The 20,206-nt window shown below is 61.7% G+C and overlaps 1 protein-coding gene across 2 annotated transcripts; it reads left to right on the top strand.

Moving 5' to 3' along the window:
- The first annotated feature begins 6,047 nt into the window (after positions 1–6,047).
- On the top strand, positions 6,048–19,477 carry SNTA1 (syntrophin alpha 1). 2 transcript variants are annotated; one of them, XM_072879291.1, is made up of 8 exons: positions 6,048–6,635; positions 9,098–9,283; positions 16,466–16,664; positions 16,757–16,964; positions 17,033–17,163; positions 18,132–18,223; positions 18,296–18,483; positions 18,813–19,477. In XM_072879291.1, the coding sequence occupies exons 1-8, from the start codon at positions 6,362–6,364 to the stop codon at positions 18,903–18,905; spliced, it is 1,371 nt and encodes a 456-aa protein (XP_072735392.1). In that variant the 5' UTR covers positions 6,048–6,361; the 3' UTR covers positions 18,906–19,477. The 2 variants fall into 2 exon arrangements, with proteins under 2 accessions (XP_072735392.1, XP_072735391.1); XM_072879290.1 differs by having other exon boundaries at positions 6,051–6,635; positions 18,027–18,223.
- The last annotated feature ends 729 nt before the right edge of the window (positions 19,478–20,206 follow it).

Here is a 20,206-nt window from a genome sequence, read left to right as displayed (position 1 = left end):
AAACCCCTCTTTGAGTCTGTGGTAACCAACAGGCTGAGCAGGCAGTGGCCGGCCCAGTGGCGTGTCCCCTGTCCCCCGTGGGTGCTGGCCGGGGGCTCTGAGGCACAAAGCCATGCCTGGTGAGATGAGCGGAGAGAGCAACGTCCCCCGTTTCTCTTGTTGGTGCCACCAGTTTTTTAGCAGCCGCTGCCCCACTCACTCCCCTGGGAGGGGAGGGAGGCCAGGGCGGACGCCACAGTTTGTGAGCTGAGCGTGGGGGTTCTCAGCTGGCCGCAAAGCACTGCCTGTGCTCCTCCGCGTCCCAGGAGGGGTTTGCCCTCCAGCAGGCAGCACCCAACCAGATGGGTGGGTTTGGGCAGAAGGTGCCCCAGCACCCAGGGTGGGGGGCTCCGACCACCTCCCTGCCCACGACAGGCCCCGGCAGGCTGCAGAGCGGCTCTTTGCTGGCACCTGCTGTCAGCTTGAAATCCTGCAGTTGTCTTTTTCCACGGAGCGATACCGAAACTCGGCCCAGAGCTGTTCCTCGCCCCACTCGTGGGAAGGAGGAACGGTCCTTGGGAGGACGGGTCCGTCACCGCCCGCAGCATCCGCAAGGCCGGCAGTGCCCCGCGGGGACGCGGCCCTTGCAGGGAAGGTCAGCCCCCGGTAGAAGGGTGCGCTGAACTCAAAAACCTGATGCTGAAGGTGGCTTTCCAGCCAGAGCTGGGGAGACATCCCTCCGGGCTCATAAGCAGCCCGTCCTGGAGACACAAGGCTCTTCCCATCCCTCCTGCTCCTCTGCGCTGTGCTTGGGACAGGGGGCTCTTCCTGCAGCATCCCCTGAGCCGAGCAACGAAATAACATCCATCAAGGTCTCCTGCTCCAGACAACCTCGATGTTGTCATGTTGACGGGCCATCGGAGAGAAACAACGGCAGCGGAAAGAAGTGACATTTGCCAAAGCTCTATTGGTTGAGTTAAAAAAAGCCCAGGGAGCTGCGAGTGCCAGGGTGCTGCCAGGTCCCTGCGCCTGGGGACCCGGCATTTCCCACGGGCACCCCAGGGCGATGGAGGAGCCAGGAGGGGATGGGGCTTTCAGCCCGCGGCTTTGCTGGGGCACATCGGCATTTGCATGGGCACAGAGGTACCGGGAGGGGTGCATGGGGGGTCTCTGTCTGCAGGGCCACATCCAGAAGCCCTCTCCGTGTGTGGGACTGCATTTTCCAGGGAGGAGGGTTTTGCTTGCAAGTGTGTTTGTCTGCCTGTCCGTCACCCCCCTGAACTCGCAGCCAGGATTTTAGCAATCCCCCGAGCAAACACAAGGGATGCAACTAAAGCCGGGCTGGAGCAGCTGGGGAGCAGGAGGGGTTTGATATCGCTAAATAAAGCACGTGGAGGTCAAACGCCCCAGCAGACAGAATTGCCTGGGCACGCGGTGCCTGTGCCCACGGGAGAGGCCACATCACCAGCACTGGCCAGCAGACAACATCTCTGAGCCCCCGTGCATCGCCCCTGCAGCCGGGCAACACGGCAGTGATGCACCCAGTGCTCCTTGCAGGCCTGGTTTGAGCTAGGACCTGCCCACCCTCGCTCCGTGCCTCAGTTTCCCCACAAGCTCTGGCTCTGGTGCTGCAGATACTGCAGCCACGGTGCCAGGGGACATACAGAATCGTGGGTGGTATCTCCAGCGGTGTGTCCCACCAGCTCTGCAGTCCAAGGTATGCCTCTTCCCCGGTGCCTGGCAGGGAGGAAACAGCATTTTCACTTGCAAGCTGCAAATTAACCAAAACACGGCGTGTTTGGCCCGCTCCCTATGGAAGAGGCCAGTGGGGCAAATCAGCCCAATCAAAACTTCAAACGTGATGGCAGATTTTACAATCTGCAGTTCATGTGCTGACTTTTATGATTAATTTATGTCCGTTAAATTACCCTAGGGGCTGATTGGAATCCCTGCCACTGATGGGGCTTGGTCTTAGAGCATCTGAGAGCCAGAAGCTGCAGCAGGCAGTGAATATTGGGCTTTAATGTGCGACAACTTTTGCTTTTCTCAAAGCTATTTTAGCTCCCAGGTGCTGCTTTTTCCCATCCGGTCTCTTGTTCTTTGATGGAAATGATCCTGCCCTGATAACATAAGATCTGCCATGTGGTAGAAAAAGTATTTTCACACCACAAGAACCTAGCTGATTGTGGCTATCTTACAGGGATCCAGTAAGAGAAGCGCCTGGACTGAGATGGAAGAAATTTTGTAGGGACTAATTATGTCCCAAAGCAAAGAGAAAGTGCTCTCAAGTTAAAGGATTCGGAGAATCCAGTGATTTTAAAGTCAGACAATGCCATTTTGCTGCATTTCCTGCATAACAAAGGATAAACCCATCTGTTAAATACATATTGCATATCTAAATCTATTAATATCTATATTAAAATCTATCTATACGATTATCTGTCTATATAATAAAAGCTATTTTATTTCCCTTCCCAACCCTTCCAGGGTTTTCATGGGGCTCAGTCCTGCAGGGCAGGGTCGGTGCCGTGCCCCCCATGAATTTGCAGAGGACACCGAGCGGGGCAGCGCTTCCCCAGCGCTGAGGGCTAAGGACTGTCCGAGCATCCCGAGCAGCACTGGCAGCCTGAGGTGCTACCCGGATCCCTGCGCTTCGGGAACGTTGTCCCAGGGACTGAACGTGAGCTCAGGTCTTTTATTTTGTTTCAGAAGGGATTAATTTAATTAACGCAAGTAACAAAACATCTCACGGCACTCTATAAATAGACTGGTGGGCTCTGACACAGCTCCTGGCTATGCCAAGAAATGAGTCTAATAATAGCTGCTTAACGACGGAGTTCAGGGGACTGGAGAGATTGTGTAGAGAAAACGCCAGGACGGGCTCAGCCCTGCGAGGGCGATCAGCTGGGGAAGCAGCATCTGAACAGGTCGCTGAGAAAGTGCCGCGGGAGGGAACAGCTCAGCACAGCCCCTGGGCAGGGGGCACGGAGCCCATCACCGCCCGCACCACCAGGTCCTCCTCCTGGGGACCGTTTGGAGGATGGCTGGAGATAAGCGATGCTCTTTCCAGCTAAAAAGCAGCGATTTCCTCTGGGGCCGGGGTCAGGGCCCTGGCAGCATCCCTGGCCCCGCTCTGCAGCCTCCTGTGCTCCCCGGCCCCTTTCCCTCCCACCGCTCCTGCTGCCAGGGAGAAATTCCCAGCTGGGCTTTTGTCACCGACGCACGCGTGTTTCTGCGGGAAGTTTCTATTTCTGTGAATAGCAATTTTTCAAGCAACTCCCCCCCCGCCTGCTTCCCTTCAGCAGGAGCCCTGACGAACGCCACTGGCATGCCTGGAAGCTGCGACTCACTCCCGCGTGCCAGCCCTGGCCAGAGCCTTCATTCCCACCCTCCCATCCCGCAGTCCGTCCTGCAGCACCACGGCACGGGAATTACGCTCATGATATCTTGCGGAGGGTCAAATCGAGCTGGCACCACCCCACGCGCTGGGCTCCCAGCCCTGGGACAGGAAGGAATTGCTGGGAGTTGAAGGAGCCTGAGCAAAAGCAGGCTTGAGAGCCTGAACAGGGGAGCAAAGCCTGTGCAAAAGTCCCAAAAGCAGCAGCACGTCTGCTTGGGGGGCACCAGGACCCCCAAGAACATGGAGTGCCCAACCACCCCGGGCCACAGCTCTCGCCTGACCCAGCTACGCAGAGGAGCCGGCAAATGGGTTTTGTCTTGGATTAAAGCCTGGAGCCAAGACCCCCAATGCTGCACCAGTCTGCTGAGCCCCATTGCTCCCCTCCTGACGTAGCCCCTGCTCAGCTGCGCCTCCCCATTTGGGACCAGGGTCTTAAGGGCACTTTGGGCTCCCAATCTGCATTAGAAGAAACCAACACCTGCAATACTCGCCTTGGGTCTCCATCCCACAAAAGTAATTGATGCAATTGCCAAAGGAATATAATTGCTGAAGAAGGGGAGAGCAGGCGGTCCCGCAGCCCGTGCAGCAGCCGTGGCCATGGGATGAGCCTTCTACCATGACCTCAATGGCTTTAGGTGTCCTCGAGCACGGCTGGGCCAACAGGTCTGTTGTATCTGCAGCCCCCGTAGCTCCAGGAGGGTGATTCCTCATGTCCCGCATCCGCTTTCCCCAGCCTCAGCATTTTTGTGCTAATGAAACCTGTCTTCTAACGAAGCCCGTCTGCACGGGGCCTGGAGGGAGATCTCTTGGTGGGGATGGGGGGCGGCAAACGTCTCTGCAAACTCAGAGCTCCCTCGGCCCCGCAGCAGGGACGTGGGTGACTTGGGGGAAATAAGTGATGCTTTTATTTAGGCAAATCTGCTGCTGGAAAGGGAGCGGCACAGGGGCTGCACGGGCGCCTGCGTGTCTGTTTCTCCGAGGGAGGTGAACTCGGCATACCGTGCCCTGGCTCCGGGGACCGTGGTGTTTTCTCCATCCCAGCAGCAGGACAAGGAAAGGCAGGGGTCCTCCCTCTGCCTGGCATTGACACCATCCGGATGGCTTCCTTGCATCCAGGCTGTGCTTCTCAGCATCCATGCTGCTGGGCACAGAGCTGAGAAATGAAAGAAGACAACCCAAACGGTGCCATTTGGCTGCACTAAAAGCACTATTTAGAGTTCCCACTGCCACTTCAGACGGGAACATGGCCTTAAAGGCTGGAAATATCAAAAGCAGCGCTGGGAAGGAAAAAAACCCGGACAAATTGCTGATTTCAGCTGCCTGGCTGGCAAATAAAGTGAGTGTTCCCAGAGCGGGTGGCCAGGGAAAATGAGCCCTGTCTCCACTCGAGGATGAAAGGACAAAATTGCCCTCTGCTGTACACGAACTGAGCATCATGGGCAGCCGGCGCGGGGCCCAGACAGCCCCGTGGGGTGTGCAGGGGACGGGATCACAGGGAAATACCTTTGGGTGGGTGATGGGGAGGTGTAGAAGTGCTCGCTACAGCGACTAGCACTGTCCCGCAAAGGCAAGAAATCACTCAAGCCAATCCCTGGACTTTTTAGCAAAAAGAAAATCAGGAATATTTGAACTGTCTGTTTTGTAAAGAAATAACCTTCCGGGTTTCCTCTGCTGCAACCTCAAGAAATTCCACAGCTGCTGCTGCGTGGGAGGAAGCCCGGGGAGCATTTTTCTCCCCTGTGCGTGGCTGATGCTCAGGGCTGGCTGCGGCCCCCGGCCGGGGAAGGGCTGTGCTGAGCAGCGCACGCTGCAGCCCCCCTGCCCTGGGCGGCCAGAGCCCCTCGCTCTGTCCCCTTCCCAGCCTGTGGTAAACGTTACTGAATTCTTATAAATCCTTGTGTTTTGCAGAGGCTCAGGGACCTCGGTAGCCCCATCCCAGAGGCCTCTGGAGCCACCCAAAGTGCTACAAGTGCAAGGGGCACAGGGGATGTGCCAATATTTGCTACTCCTAGGGGTATTTTCTATTTCTAATTGCTGCCGCTGGGCTGCAGAAAAAAACTGCCAGTCTGCCAAAGACAGCAAAATATCGCTCCTGTTTTCAAGAAACAGGACAAGCAAGGGAAAAGCCACACAGGCTCTTCCGAGTGTCTGTAAACACCATCTCTCCCTGCCTCGCTGCTGTTTAAGGCCCAGCGGGGCTGTGAGGAGGTGCCTGCCCTGGGGTCACCGCAAAGAAACTGCCTGCCCAGGAGCTCCTCGCTGCAGGGCTGGACGCAGGCAGCCCCTGCCCTGCCCTGCCCGGCGGGGCCTCCAGAGCCACCGCCTGCCCCCGCGCTGCTGCCAGCCCCTGAAGGAGCCGAAAGCGTTTTGGGGACCTGGTGCCTGGCATGGAAACGCCCGTAACGCAGCACCCGCCCCGAGGTGGCCCCGCAGGGTCTGGCTGGGCGGCCCCGCCGGGCAGGGGTGCGGGAGCGGGGAGCTCCCGGGGCTCCCCGCGCGTCCCGCCCGGCCCTGCAGATTCACGCCCCGGGCCTGCAGCCCGGTGCTCCTGCTGGCCCGCCAGGCCCTGCCCGCGCTGGGCTCCCCACGCCGGGAGCGGGCTGCAGGGGAGGGGCTGGGGCTGCCGGGGGCTGTGGTGGCCGGGGGGGACACGAAGGGCTGAGTCAGCCGCCCCCTGCCCGGCTCCCGCTGCTCCTCCCGCGGCACAGCCCCGCACGGGGAACCCCCGCGTGTCCGGGGCCAGACCCGGGACAAGCACCGAGGGGCACCGGGGACCCGGGTGCCCACCCGTGCCCCATCCCGGGCCGGAGCGGGGAGCACCTGGGAGCACCGAGCGGCACCGGGGGCCCGCGTCCCCCCCCGCCCCATCCCGGGCCGGAGCGGGGAGCACCCGGCCGGCCGGGGCCCGGCGGGGCGGTGCGCGGGGCGGTGCGCGGAGCGGCGCGGAGCGGGGCGGCGGGGGCGGCGCGGCAGGCGCGGAAGATGGCGGCGGGCAGGCGCGCCCCGCGCACCGGGCTGCTGGAGCTGCGCGGCCCCGGCGGGCAGTGGCTCCGCGTCCTCCTCACCCTGGCCGAGGACGTGCTGGGGGTGAGCCCGGCCGACGGCCCCGGCCCCGCTGCCGGCCCCGGCGAGGCACCGGCGGCGCAGCTGAACGGCGGCGAGCCGGGCTGCGCCGTGCCCGAGGCGCTCGCCAACATCAGGCGCACGGTGCGCGTCGTCAAGCAGGACGTGGGGGGGCTCGGCATCAGCATCAAAGGTGAGGGCCGGGGCGAGGGGGGGGGTCCCGGGGCCGGGGGGAGGCACCGGGCGCCGGGACCTGTTGCTGCCGCCTTTCCAGCAGCTCGCTCCCACGCCTGGAATAAAACCCCGCGGGGGGAGCGGGGCCGGGGCGGGGGTCGGGGTCTGCACGGGTCTTGCTGCCTTCGGGCAGGACGAGGAGGGGGACGCGTGGCGGTGACGGGACCCGAAACATCCCCAGCGCAGGGAAAGAGCAGCGCTTTGGGGTGCAGCAGTGACCGGCCAGCCCCTGCCTGCCGTGCCCCGGCCGGAGCGGGGGTCCCCGGCGTTGGGGGGCTGGAGGGGGCTCCCGCTGCCCCTTTGCACGCAGGGGTCGGGTGCTGTCTCATGAGGCAGGCGGGGCGCGCAGGGCACCCGCTTACACAAAAGCTGCCCTTTTGCAGCCAAAGGGAGGGCTCTGCCGGCCGGGTCCTTGTCCTCTCCGTGCCCCTCCGCTGAGAAGTGCCCCTTTTACACTGTCGGCAAAACGAAGGAAGCGATTGTAAAGCCCTTGGAGATCTCCAGGCGTGGAGAGCTGGGGCGTTAAACCAACGCTCTCAGGCTTGGAGATGCCCGCTCCTGGAGAGCTGAGCAGCGGGAAGCCTCCGTGTTATAATCCCTGTTTTCCCTCCCGAGCCGCCCCGCTCCTCGGTGACTCGCCTGAACTTCAGGCTGGAAACTTCTTGGGGCAGGGATGGCGTTTCTGCCTGCCTTTGCTTTTGACGCGGCTCCGAGCGTGTTGGAAACTCCGTGAAAGGAGAACGAAACAGGCAGCAAACAGGCAGGCAAAGGGCCGTCGCGGTGCGTGGGCGAGAGGGTTCGTAACTCCGTGTGCGGGCAGGGCCGGCCGCGGCCCGGCAGCCTGGCGGGCAGCGGCAGGGTGGCTCTCGCCTCCTGACGTGGCTTCTCCTCCCAGCTCGGAGGGGACGCGGCCGCAGCCTCTGGCTCCCTCTGGAAGTGGGGAGGTTTTGCGATGTGGATGTCCGGGTGCTGGGACTGGGTCGAAATGGTGCTGCTGGCTGTGTCTGCTGGGTGCCCGAGCCTGCCATCCCTTCCTTTGGGGAAGCATAAAGCCCCCTTCGTAACAACCCCTTGGCTGCCAAGTTATTGCTAGCTCTGTGGCTCTCCCAGGAAAGGAGGAATGTCACTTGGTTCAGTTAAAACTTTATTTTTGCAGTGATGTGTGTGGAAACCGAGTGGTCGCCATCCAAACAGGGAGCCAGAAGCTGTTACGGGCGGTGGGGCATCCCTGCCGGTGCCACCACCGCTGCTGGGGGACGGCATCGCTCCTCCTCACCCGGGCTGCTGACACTTCACCGTTAAAATGTGTGCCAGCCGCGTTTCACCCAGGGATGCTTCACTGCAAACCGGGGTGCGGGTGAGGTGTCCTGCCTTGGGACGTGGCAAGGGGACGGGCGCCGTAGCTGCTGGGCTGGCCTTGCCCCGGCTGGCAGGACAGCGGGGAGCCGAGCTGGCGGAGGCTCCTGGCCCTGGCAGGGGCTCTCGGTGCAGGCAGCCCGGGCGAGGAGCCGCGGCTGTAAGGACGGGCTCGGCAGCTCGGAGCAGCCCCCGCGGGGGCCTCTGACAGCTGATAACCGGAGCCCTCCAAGGGGCTTGGCAGGCGTCTGAGCGAGGAAATGCCTGTGGCACTGGCTGGGAGCAGCCCCAGGGCGGGTGGTGACAACAGGCCGGGCTCAACAACTCCCTCCGGGACGAGAGATCATCTCATGGAGGCTCCTCAGGACAGGACGTCCTGGGGTGCAGGGCACGTCGGGGGCTGCCGATCCCCGGCTGCTCCTTCCCCGGGCTGGCGCTCGGCAGTAGCTGCTGCACCGCGGCTCCCTGGCATGCAGGCAGCGACGCTGCTCGGATCTCCCTGCGGGTTCAAAAGTTAATGTGCAAATTGATCTCCTCGAGCTGCCGGGAGGTTTGAATAGCATCCTTTTAGGCTGGAGAATGGGGAGCAGCAGGTAAATAGGGCTACTGTGTGGAGAGGAGCAAACAGCCAGGTTGGTTCACTTCTCTCTGGCTCTTTTGCCTCTTCAAAAACGTTCAGTTGTCTCATCTATTTAGATCATTAAGTCCTCAGAGCAGGGATGGTCGCTCAGCACACACGATTAATAATGCAAATAAAGACGTGCTTTCCTGCCAAAATCGATGGGGAGATGGCCAGGGTATGTGTTTGCTCTGCAAGGAAATCTGCGACCATTTGGAGTGGTTTTGGAGCAATCATCTTCGTCTGCTGTAAAGCCTTGTGGTATTTTGGCTACTGTGGTTGTTACGAGCGTGCCAGGGGCATCCGAGGAAATGGGGCAGCAGGATATCCCGGCACGGCAGGGCTCAGCCTCCCTGGGGCCGGCGGGTACCTGAGCATCCCCCTCCCCACCTGCTCCTCCATGTGCTCCAACAGCTACAACCGCTTCGTTTCTCTTCTGTTTCAAGGTGGCCGAGAGAATAAAATGCCCATCTTGATCTCCAAGATATTTAAGGGGCTGGCGGCGGATCAGACCGAGGCGCTGTACGTGGGGGACGCCATCCTCTCCGTCAATGGGACTGACCTGTCCGAGGCGACGCACGACGAGGCGGTGCAGGCATTGAAGAAGACAGGCAAGGAGGTGGTCTTGGAAGGTAGGAGATGAGGATGTGAGGGGGGACGAGGGTCCTCCTGCTTCTGGGGGGCTGATCCCTGTTTTTCCCGGGGATGTGCTGGGAGCATGGGGGTGGCACATCATCTGCACACGCATTTGCGTACTCCTTCAAAACAGCATGTGCAGACTGGTTTATCAGCTCATCCGGAGAGCTGGAGGTAACTGCTGGGATCTCCCTCCAGAGAGGGAGAAGCACGTGCCACTGCTCGATGCCCAGCGGCTCCATCTCCCCGCTGCGGGACGGCGGGCAGGCAGCGATGGGAGGCGTGGGGCGGGTTTATGGGGTTTGCGACTCTTCTATCGTGTGGTGTCACCCTGAGGTCTGCCGTTCCTGGGGCCGTGGAAAACTTTCTGCTTTTCCTGTGAATTTCATTTAAACCCACATCCTTGGCTGGAGCGGGGCTGTGCGGCTCTGCAGGCTTACGCCAGCCGGGAGGGGGTACACTGGCACCCCGCTCCTTGCTGGGCACCTTTTGGTTTGCTGGGGTGGATTTTGGGCAGGCAGGAGGAGCAGGGTGCCGGGTGCAGGCAGGGCCAGCTCCGGAGCACAGCCGCAGGAGCTGCCCCCCGGGGGGTGTCCAGCAGCTGAACCCCAACCGCGGACCCCCAGATCTGGCAGCTGAGGCTACGAACATCCCAGGGATCGCAGCCCTCGCCGTCCCAGGGGAGACTGAAGCCAGTCCCCTGGGAATGGGCTCCCTCTTGGTACCGGGCGGCCGGTCCTTGGTGTCTCCCAGCCCCGTGGGGGCTGGCAGGCCGTAGGAGCCCCCTGAACCCTGCTTGGGGAGTGGGTGAGGACTGGTGGGCTGGGACTGTGGGAGGAGGGACCCCACTTTCCTCCCGTTACGTTTCACATCACATCTGTTCACTCTTGCCCATCCTCTGCCAGCTCGGCCAGGCAGGGGTGAGCACCCAGGGTCTGTCCCCCAGGATGGGACTCTTCCCCTTCCCTCACCGCTGACCAGCCCCCTGGGCCATCCCAGCTAACCGGGAGCGTCTCGGCACCGGAGACCCTTCCCAGTACGGTTGTAGCACTGCGGATCCCAAAGGGAGGTTTTCTTTAGGAGCAGCGCTCTGGGCTCTCCCTGGACAAAGAAGAGCTCTGTGTCTTCTGCTGCCAGCGACCGCCGTGGCTCTTGCTTTCCTGCGCCTTCCCCAGATTGTCTCAGCTCCAGATTTTCATTTTTAGCTTCGCTCAGCCCTTTCTGCTGTGGGTTCCTCCTCTCCTGGGAGCCGCAGGACCACGGTTCAGCCGGAGGAATGTGCTGCTCTGCACAGCTGCTGGGAGCAGATAGGGTTGTTGGTGGGGTTGGGTTGTTTTTTTTTTGACCAAAGAGAAATACAAGAGCCTCTTTCTCTGGGAGTCGGCAAAATTCCTCCCCGTAGCCACTGTTCTCGGACCACCCTCTCTCTGTTATTTTCTTTTCATCCTTTACTTTGGCGTGGGTTTCCTTTCTGCTAGAGGTCCTGCGGGAGGTGGAGATGAGCTGCCCTTTCTGTAGAGAACAACAGCTCTCCCTGGACCACCTCCTCCTTCTCCTCCTCCATCCCCCTGGGGAGCCGGGTGCTGCTGGGTTGCCCTCCCAGGAGGCAGCTGCAGGCAGGGCCTTTGCTGTGGCTCGCTGAGCTCAGGTACGACCCGCTGGGCTTCTTAATTAATTAAAGCTCCCAGCAGGTACCCTTGAGAGGAGAGCGGGGCTGGGCTGGCTCCCACCATGACGTGCTGGAGGCTTTTTGATTAGTTTGTAGCTGATGCTGTCGGGCTCCCGCGGCACGGTGTTGCTCAGGGGTGTTGCAGGCAACAGCCGGAGCGGGGCAGGGGTCTCTGCTTCTCCTCCGATTGCGGACGTTGGGTACACACATGGTGCGCTCCATCTCCTCCCTGTTTTGGCTTGCTGGCGCGGTACAGCCCTGCCCGTGGAGGATGGTGGGGCTGGCACCGCGGCATGGTCCCGGTCGGGCTGTCACTGCCCTGCGGAGGTGATGGCCCTGCCTGGGGACGAGGTGTCCCCTGCCTCATACCTGCCACCCTGATGGCTCTCCAGGAGCCGGCCGGCTGAGCGCCCTGCCCTGGAGAGGGGTGGCAGGGCTGGGGGGCAGAAGGTGGCCATAAAGTGCCTGAAGGGTGGCAAAGGGGCGGCTTCCCTGCTCCCTTCTCCTGCTTGGGCTCGCTCCAGGGCTTGGTGAAAAGCGACACGATGGCCTTAACATCAGGCAGGCCCTTTCTGGTCCCCGTGCGCTGCCAGGGGCGACTCTGACTTCCCTTACGGTTACTGCGTCTGCGGGTTGGGACGGTGAGTTGGGGTGAGTCTCCAAAATGGCAGAGCTGGGAGGTGACATGTTTTAATCCAAGTATCAGCAGTGGCTCCACGTGCCAGACCTCAGCCTGGGCTGCTCAGCTTGGCTTCTGGCTCCTGGGTGTCGTTGCTGGCTGGGCATGAGGACACGCAGATACCTCTCGGCGTGTCCTGCCAAGATTTTTTTTTTGGATGTGCCAAACTACTCTCTTGATATTTGCGGGAGGAGTTTGACTGTATTTATATTACATTGTCATTTTGGGGAGAGTTGCTCTCCCTTACCTTATTTTTCCCTGGTTTTTTTTGCCTGGTATCCAGAGACCCTCCACGTTGGGGGAAAGGCTGGTAAACGTCCTTCCAGCTGCCCTGGGAAGGGCTTCGGTGCCAGGAGTGGTTTTCCCGGGAGGCCCCGTGCCGTATTGTCACAGGGAGAACTGGGAGCAGTGGGGAGGAGGAGCTGGGGTGGCCGCAGGCGTCTCGCCTCCATGGCAGCCCGGGGCTTGTTGGCTGCAGGGGAGCTCCGGGGGCTGTTGCAGCTCTCCAGGACTCGCTCGGCCAAGTAATAACTTGGAAGCTTGAAATTGAGAAAAGCTAAGTGGTGCCGGCAGAGCGTAGCGCTGGGGATGCCTGGCTCCAGCGGGCTGATTGCCCTAACTGTGGGAAGCCCAGAAGTCGCAGAGGGTGGAGATGTGCATGGTGTGAAATGTGAAATACCCACAAAATTTAGGTGACCCTGGGGTAAGTAACACACGATGCAGAGCGGAAGGGGGTTTCGAGGGGAGGCGGGCGGTGGCAGCCAGGATTTGTGCGGTTCCCTGTCGCTGCCACCCCTCGGGGCTCAGGAGGGCTTCAGGAGAGAAAGCCCTGAGGTGGTCTCCAGCCCTTCGTGGGACACTGAAGTGAATGTCTTCTGGCAGATGTGATGGTCCTCGGGGTCTGAGCACCTGGGCTTTGCCCTCGGCAACGCTGTGTGTGCTCTTATGGTTTAAACGTGGTGACGAACCAAAGCAGGAACAGAGGCTTTGGACCTGCCCTAGGATGATGCAGAGAGGCACTGAGGGTCCACATCCTCCTGCCTCCTCCGCACCTCGCTGCCCTGAAGCTTTACTTCCCTTGGGAGTTCTCTGAGGATGTTTCTCCTTCCATGGAAACATGGAGAGTTGTCCCATGATCTCCCTGGGATCACTCAGCCCATGGGTCACCGCTGGCCGTGCAGCACAGGTGAATATTTAGGAAAGAGCTGGGGCATGGCATTTGGCGCTGAGGACTGGGACAGGGTCCTGGGCCAGGAGGGACAGTGGTGGCACCCCCGCCCTGCAGCATCCCATGGCGTCTTCCTCCCTGGGGTAGAAGGGTTGGAGTTGAGGCAGCTGGGACCAGCAGCTGCTGCCTTGTTCGTGCTCGGAGCCGGGGGCAGGGGACGGTCCCTGGGTGGGATGCAGGACAGGGTGGCTGTGGCAGCGCCTGTGTTGAGCATTTTGGAAGCACATCACAGCGTCGCTTGAAGTTTACAGGTCCTTTCAGAGTGTCTCTGTGGGATGTGTGTTTGCTGATCCCCCTGATTTCATGTGTTAATTTTGCATCGTTAGTCCTGAGGCAGAGAGGGACCAGCTGGAGATGGGCTTAGCGTCTCCTTAGCGCTAGATCTCCAGCACCTCTCGGAACCCTTCCTGATGTGATGGCCACCCATACGGTTGGACCTTTTTGACTCACAGCGCCGTACGGATGCTGCTGGAAAGCTCTCGGGGCGAGGGGAACAGTGGGACCCATCCAACCCCTGACTGGCAGCGCAGGCTTAAACCTCTCCGCCATGAATTCGTGCCATGATCTCCGGGCTGAAGCAGAGCGTGCCAGCACCCGGCTGGTGGCCCGAGCAGCAGGTGGATGCTCTCGAGCCTGCTGCTGGTGTCCGTGTGGCTGGGGCTGCTTTCCCGGCTGGAGGAAGGTTTGTGGCTCCTTGCAAAGCCCTCTGGGGTCAGGAGCTTGGCTTCGGGCGGTGCTGAGCCACGAGCGTGCGCGTGGGGCAGGTCGTGGTGACTCAGGATTGAGGGCGCAGCAATGCTTGGTTCGGGTTTGTTCCCCATCCTTGGGAGGGATGGGCTTGTGGAGGGGGAGGATCTGTTACCTAAGAAGTAAAACCAAGGGATTTTGATGGTTTTTCCCCTTTCTGGAGTGCTGAGGAGAAAAAAAACAACTGCAACAGAGACAGAAGAGCAGGGCAGACCTAGGGCCTTCGGTTAAACGTGTCCTTGATGCAGCTCACTGCGGGGTTCGAGGTGCATGCGATGCTCCGGCGATGCCACAAGCAGCTGCTCACACGTGGCCTCCCCAGAGACTTTCGCTGTTCCCTCACAACCTAAAATACAGTGTTATTCAGTGCAAACCCCTGAGCGGCTAGAGGTCCTATTTGTCCCCTCTCCTGTGTGCCAGAGAAGCTCAGTGGGACAGGCCGACTCCCTGGGGGAGCAGAGAGCCCGCGTGGCTTTGGGGACCACGTGGATTTGCCCAGCAGCCACCGAGAGGGCTCTTTGCCGGCTGGAGGTGGAGTATTTCTGCTGAGTGATTTTTGGAGGGATGCTGGCAACCAAGAAGAGGGCAGCCAGCCTGGGAGCCCCAGCACTGCAAGGTGTTAATTAAAAAAAAACAAAACACCAGTACAAGAATTAGAGTTACCAGTAGCAGAGATGATGAATAATATGGTCCGAGTCGTTTGCTTTAATGAAGTGGGTGTAATTAATTACTCCATTCAATACCAGGCGATTCCGCTGCAATGAAGGGACTGGCAGAAGTGTAAGTCAATCCACTATAAAAAGCCTGTGCTGGGAAAACTCCACGGCTTTGTTTTTGCTTTGCAGGGACGGGCAGGCGTGCAGTGGCTGCCGCTGCAGAGCGGGCTGGGGATGGCACTGTCGCACTGTGTCCCCTGGCCGTGCCGTGTGTCTGAAATGCAGCCTGCTGCTGTCAGAGGAGACAGCAGCTCCCATGGGACAGTGGCCCGGGCCTGGGCGTGCAGCTCCCCGGGGAGTACTGCAGCTCCCATCGCATCCTGGCTCCCTGCGCCGGCTCAGCATCCCCCCGTGCTGCGGGAACCCATCGGTGCTTCGTCACCAGCCTTAAATCCTCCTTAAAGCCACGTGCCAGAGAGGCACACATGCTGGCCATTGCTGAATTCTCTGTGCCCTGTCCTGGGCCAGGCACTGCTCCTCTCCTCTGCTCCGTCGGGACGTGACCCCACCATCGCACAGCTAATGCCAGTGACGTCCTCCGCGTGCCCGGGGAGCCACAGGCTGGTGCGGGGACGCTGCTTGGGTTTCAGCAGCTGAATGATATCTTTCTGAACTCCAATTAGTTCCCAGGCACCGGGGTAATGGCCGGTCCCCGCTGCCAAGATTAATGACTTGGGGTAAAATCCAGCCCAGCTCAAATGCCTGTGGGAACGTGGTGGCTATTTATAACGGGAGGTGCAGGGCACGAGGCTGGTGGCCCCACGCCGCCTCCTTGGCCCCAGCCACTGTGCGGGGTAACCCGACCCATGTGCCGCAGCGGCGTCACAGCCATTTATAGCTGTGTCCTGCTGGGGCTGGGCAGAGCGGGGCACCCCGCGGGGCTCTGCCTCCCCGCCATGCCCCGCCGCTGCTCGTCTGCGGGATCTCAGGATTCCGGGGTTTTGGGGAGCTCGCTGGGATAGGAACGAAGGGGAAGATGGGTGGTGGTGGGCAGATGGGGACGGTAAGCTCTGCCTGCAGACTCTCTCTTGGTGGGAAAAAGGCTTTTTTCTGGCACAAAATCAGGCTGCCGCGGCTTTGCTGCAGCGATGGAGCTGGTCCACCGACCAGCCACCTACAAGAGTTGGCTGCAAAGCCAAGCTCGTGTCCCCCTCCTGCCACCCACGCCGCTGACTTGGACCTGGAGTGAAACCATCAGTGATGGCTGGGGATGTGGCAGCAGGCATGTGTCTGTCCCATGGTCCTTTCCCCAAGCGCCGCCAAAGGGAAGCCCTTCCCCGGAGCCACCAGCTGGTCCCACGCCGTTCCCAGGGCAGGGCCACCACTGGTCCCACTAGGCTGCGGCGTGCGGGGCATCCTCCCCTGCTCAGTCAAAGCTTTTTGGCTGGTGCTGCCGACCTAATTTTCAGGATGCAGCTGCGGGGCCCCGTCAATTCATGGTGACTTTCATCTCCCCCTTCCCCTGAACCTCGGGAGCCCGCTGTCGTCCCAGCACAGCTCTGAGGGCTCTGGCTCCGGAGCCAGCCTCGCTGGGGACTGAAAGCTGGTACTTGCCCCTGGTTTATAACTCACGGGGCAGGGCTATGCGAGCTGTGAGCACGCAGTTTGAGGCTTTTCCTGGGGCAAAGCCATGGTATTTGAGAGCTGTTGTTCCCAGTTGGCGGTGGGACTGGCTGTACCAGCACAGTTTGGACTGTGTAATTTTGGCCTGGGACTCTTGCCCATTCCCCGCCCCTTGCCTCCATGTGCCGCCCTGGGGACCCGATCAGAGTTGGATCTGTGAACTGATCTGAGTTAAAGGAAAGAAAAAAGGGAGAGAAGGCCATTTTTACCTCTCCCAGGGGGCTCCCCTGGCTGGGGTGGTGGGGCAGAGGCACTGGGAGGATCCTAGGTCTCATGTCACCCTCTGGTACAACCTTGCCCACCAGTGCCATCCCCTCCCCGCACCCGCAGGGATGCTGGGCAGAGGACCTGCTGCAGCACTCATGGCTGACGGCTCTGGGGAGGTAGCAAAGGAGGTACCGGCTCCAGTGCGGGGAGAGTGCAAAGAGTTTCGGGGGGGCAGATGGGTGCTGGTGGGCAGGATGAGGCTGCCATGGCCCCTGCTGTGCTCTCAGCTGGGTGCTGCCTCTCTTCCAGTGAAGTACATGAAGGAGATCTCCCCATACTTCAAGAACTCCTCCGCGGGAGCAACGGTCAGCTGGGACCCCTCTCCCGCTGCCCTGCAGAAGCGGTCGTCCCCCCTCCTACCCTCTCGGGAGCTCCGGGAGGGCAGGACCGTGCCTCTGAAGATGTGCTACGTGTCCCGCAAGTGCCTCCCCGCCGACCCGGAGCACAGGTCAGGGCACGGTGCCGGGGGCTGGCGATGCCACCGCGGTGCCCTGGGGCGTTGAGGGCTGGCAGGGACCCAGTGGGGCCGTGTCCCTGCAGGTACCTGGAGGTGTGCTCGGCGGACGGACGCGTTGCCCTCTTCCTGCGGGCGAAGGACGAGGCCACGGCGCAGTCATGGCTCAGCGCCATCCAGGCCAACGCGGGCGCGCTGCTGCCGCGGGTGAAGGAGGAGCTGCGAGCCCAGCTGGCGGGTGCCGGCACGGTGGCCGGACGGGACATCAAGCACGTGGGCTGGCTGACTGAGCAGGTACCCCCATGTCCCCTGCTGCCCCTCACCACCGTGCTGCTGGTGGCCCTGACCCCCTCCCCTCGCAGCTCCCCAGCACCGGCACCAGGAACCTCTTGGCTGTCCTCACCGAGAAGGAGCTGCTGCTGTACGGCAGCCTGCCGCAGAGCCGCGACGCCCTGGGCAAGCCCGCGCACAGCTACCCCCTCATTGCCACCAGGTAGGGGCGACGGGCCCAGCACCCTCCTGCCCTGCGTGGGGGACAGGGTGGTGGCAGTGTCCAGGGGTGGTGGCAGGGGCTGGGGGTCAGGGCAGAGCCCCAGGGTGGTGGCAGAGCCCCAGGGTGGTGGTGGGGGCTGGGGGTCAGGACAGAGGCCTGGGGATGATGGCAGTGTCTGGGGGTGGCGGCAGTGTCCAGGAGTCAGGGCAGAGTCCCTGGGTGGTGGCAGGGCCCTGAGATGATGGCAGAGCAGTGGGGATAATAGCAGAGCCCTGGGGCTGGTGGCAGACAGGGGGGCTGGTGGCAGTGTCCGGGGCGGTGGCAGTGTCCAGGGCTGGTGGCAGTGTCCAGGGCTGGTGGCAGTGTCCCGGGGCGGTGGCAGTGTCCAGGGCTGGTGGCAGTGTCCAGGGCTGGTGGCAGTGTCCCGGGGCGGTGGCAGTGTCCAGGGCTGGTGGCAGTGTCCCGGGGCGGTGGCAGTGTCCGGGGCGGTGTCAGGCTGTCAGGGCCGGGGGTCCGGGCGCGGGACCCCTCTCCGGCGGGTCCGGCCGCGGCAGGGGCGGGCTGTGCGCGGGGGCGCATCCGCGGGGCTGCAGCGCCCCCTGCCGGCCCCGCCGCGCAGCCACCACCGCGGTGCGGGGCGGTGCTGAGGGGCGGGGCGCGGCGCGGCGCGGGGCTGAGGCGCGGAGCCGGGCTGAGGCGCGGTGCGGGGCGCGGCGCGGAGCGGTGCTGCAGGCGCGGAGCGGTGCGGGGCGGTGCTGAGGCGCGGAGCGGGGCGCGGAGCGGGGCGGCGCGGTGCTGAGGCGCGGAGCGGTGCTGGGGCGCGGAGCGGGGCGGCGCGGTGCTGAGGCGCGGCGGTGCCGCAGGCTGGTGCACTCGGGGCCGGCCAAGGGCTCGGCGCTGTACGAGGCGGAGCTGTCGTTCGCGCTGCGCACCGGCACCCGGCTGGGCGTGCAGACCCACCTCTTCAGCCTGGAGAGCCCCCGCGACCTGGCGCTGTGGACCCGCCTGCTGGTGGACGGCACCCACGGGGCCGCCGAGCTGGTCCAGGAGGTCTCGGCAGGTCAGCGGGGAGCTGGGGGGGCCCGGGCGGCGGGGCGGGCGGCCGCCGTCTCACCCCTGTCCCCGTCCCCAGCCTGCACATGGAAGGGGCAGGACTGCACCCTGTCCGTCCACATCGACAAGGGCTTCACCATCTCCACCACCGAGCCCGGGCTCAGCAAGACCATCCTGCTCCAGCAGCCCTTCGAGAAGCTGCAGATGTCCTCCGATGACGGCACCAAGATGCTCTACCTGGACTTCGGTGGCCCAGAGGGAGAGATCGTGAGTTGGCTTTACCCTCGCCGCTCCCCACCCGTGCTGCCACCGGCCCCGGGGGGAGAGGGGGAGCAGAGCACCCACCCTGCGCACAGCACCCGCCCTGCGCACGTCACCCATCCTGCCTGGCACACAGGGGTGCGGCATGGCGCGCTCACCCACCCCTGGCCGCACGCAGCCCCCGCGGTGCGCAGCCCTTCCCAGGGCCCCAGTAAGGCTGTGGTGGGGTCTGGGGGGCTCTGGGTGGTCCCTGCCCTCCCCTCTGCAAGCAGAAAGCTGGCTGCTCCAGGAACAGCCCTCCCCGTTGCAAACATCCCGCCGTTCCTTTCTTGCAGCAATTGGACCTTCACTCCTGCCCCAAAACCATCGTCTTCATCATCCACTCCTTCCTCTCGGCCAAGGTGACCCGGCTGGGGCTGCTGGCCTGAAGAGGGAGCGGAGCGTCGGGCAGAGCAGCCCCAGCCCCTGGCCGATCTATGCACCTCCCTCCAGGCCAACCCCAGCCCCAGGCCATCCCAAGGAGACCGGATCCCCCGCGGGGTCACACCACCCCCACCAAGGAAAAGCACCATCCGGCTGGGAAAAACAGCTCCCGGGGCGTCTGGGGGCAGCGGTGGGGTGAAATCCCTCTTGGATGGCAGCACCAGGACTTCTCCGGTCCCTTCTTCCCCTCCTTCTTCCCACTCTGATGCTCAGCGGCAGCAGTCGTCACCCCAGTGCCTTGTGAGATGATATTTTCTGTACAAAGAACCCATTTGTATAGATGTTTTATATTTATATCGCCCAGTTAAAAATACTGATGCGGCAGCTCTCGCCCACCTGGCTTGGATCCCCTGGAGAGTCCCCAGGTCCTGCAGCACAAGGACGTACGTCTGTCCCCCAGACAGACAGCCGGAGGGCTGGAGACTGGAGCCAGCTCCGTAGCACTTGAGAGATGGGAACTGCACATCAGCTCTATTTGCCAAATTTTTCCATATTGTACCGAATGATAGGAACCACTTTTCTTTGTCGGAGTTGGACGGTTCATTTTATTTTGCTAACTCCTGGGTCACTTTATTTCTTGGTTTAGGGGGGAGGGTTGTCAGGTGGCTGCTGGGAAACAACTTCTTTTATGAACCAAAAGATTCTGCATGAAAATGCCTTTTTTGGGGGGTCAAATAAACATTGCAGATCACAACCAGCAGGAGCCAAGATCTGTCTCCTGGTTTCACTTGGAGAAGTAGAAAATCTGCACGTGGGTGATACCTGGGCTGTGCCTCGGGGTGTTTTCTACCAGGGGAAGGAAAGGTTTTGCCTGGAGGCTGTGGGATGTTGCTGTGAGCCAGCGGGGTCTGGGGACCCTGGGGGGAGGTTTCAGATGGGGACAAAAAGTCTTTTAAGGCGCCCGACGCTGCGCTGGGTGCGGCAGAGAGGGACACGCTGGGTGGGTTTGAATAACCTTCGCTTTGTGCTTTGGGATGCTCGGGGGAGGGTGGGCATCGTTGCCAAACTCAAAAAAGTTGTGTGTTTTGCTTTTTATATTCTTCTTTTTCCTGTAAAAGTAGCTGCCTGGCTGGGCAGCAGCAGAGGCTTGGAACATTGTTCCCTTCACGTGCTGCCCTTGCTGGAAAAGTCAGGCAGCGAAGGCAGCCCTCGCAGCGTGGTTATGGTGTCTGCGGGCTCCCGGCATGTGTGCAGCACAGCCAGTATTTACCGAATGCTTCCCGGATTAACCTCGACCGCTGTTACG

Source organism: Ciconia boyciana, chromosome 14 (assembly GCF_034638445.1).
Source record: "Ciconia boyciana chromosome 14, ASM3463844v1, whole genome shotgun sequence".
Taxonomy (NCBI): domain Eukaryota; kingdom Metazoa; phylum Chordata; class Aves; order Ciconiiformes; family Ciconiidae; genus Ciconia; species Ciconia boyciana.
Note: the sequence above shows the minus strand (reverse complement) of the source record. Positions and strands in the feature narration are given on the sequence as shown.

Bases quoted from the DNA above. Each gene is read 5' to 3' on its own strand.
- SNTA1 (XM_072879290.1), top strand. From the start codon at position 6,362: ATGGCGGCGGGCAGGCGCGCCCCGCGCACCGGGCTGCTGGAGCTGCGC. The intron at 6,636-9,097 runs GTGAGGGCCGGG...TTCTGTTTCAAG, and splicing joins GCTCGGCATCAGCATCAAAG to GTGGCCGAGAGAATAAAATG. The intron at 18,484-18,812 runs GTGAGTTGGCTT...CCTTTCTTGCAG, and splicing joins GTGGCCCAGAGGGAGAGATC to CAATTGGACCTTCACTCCTG.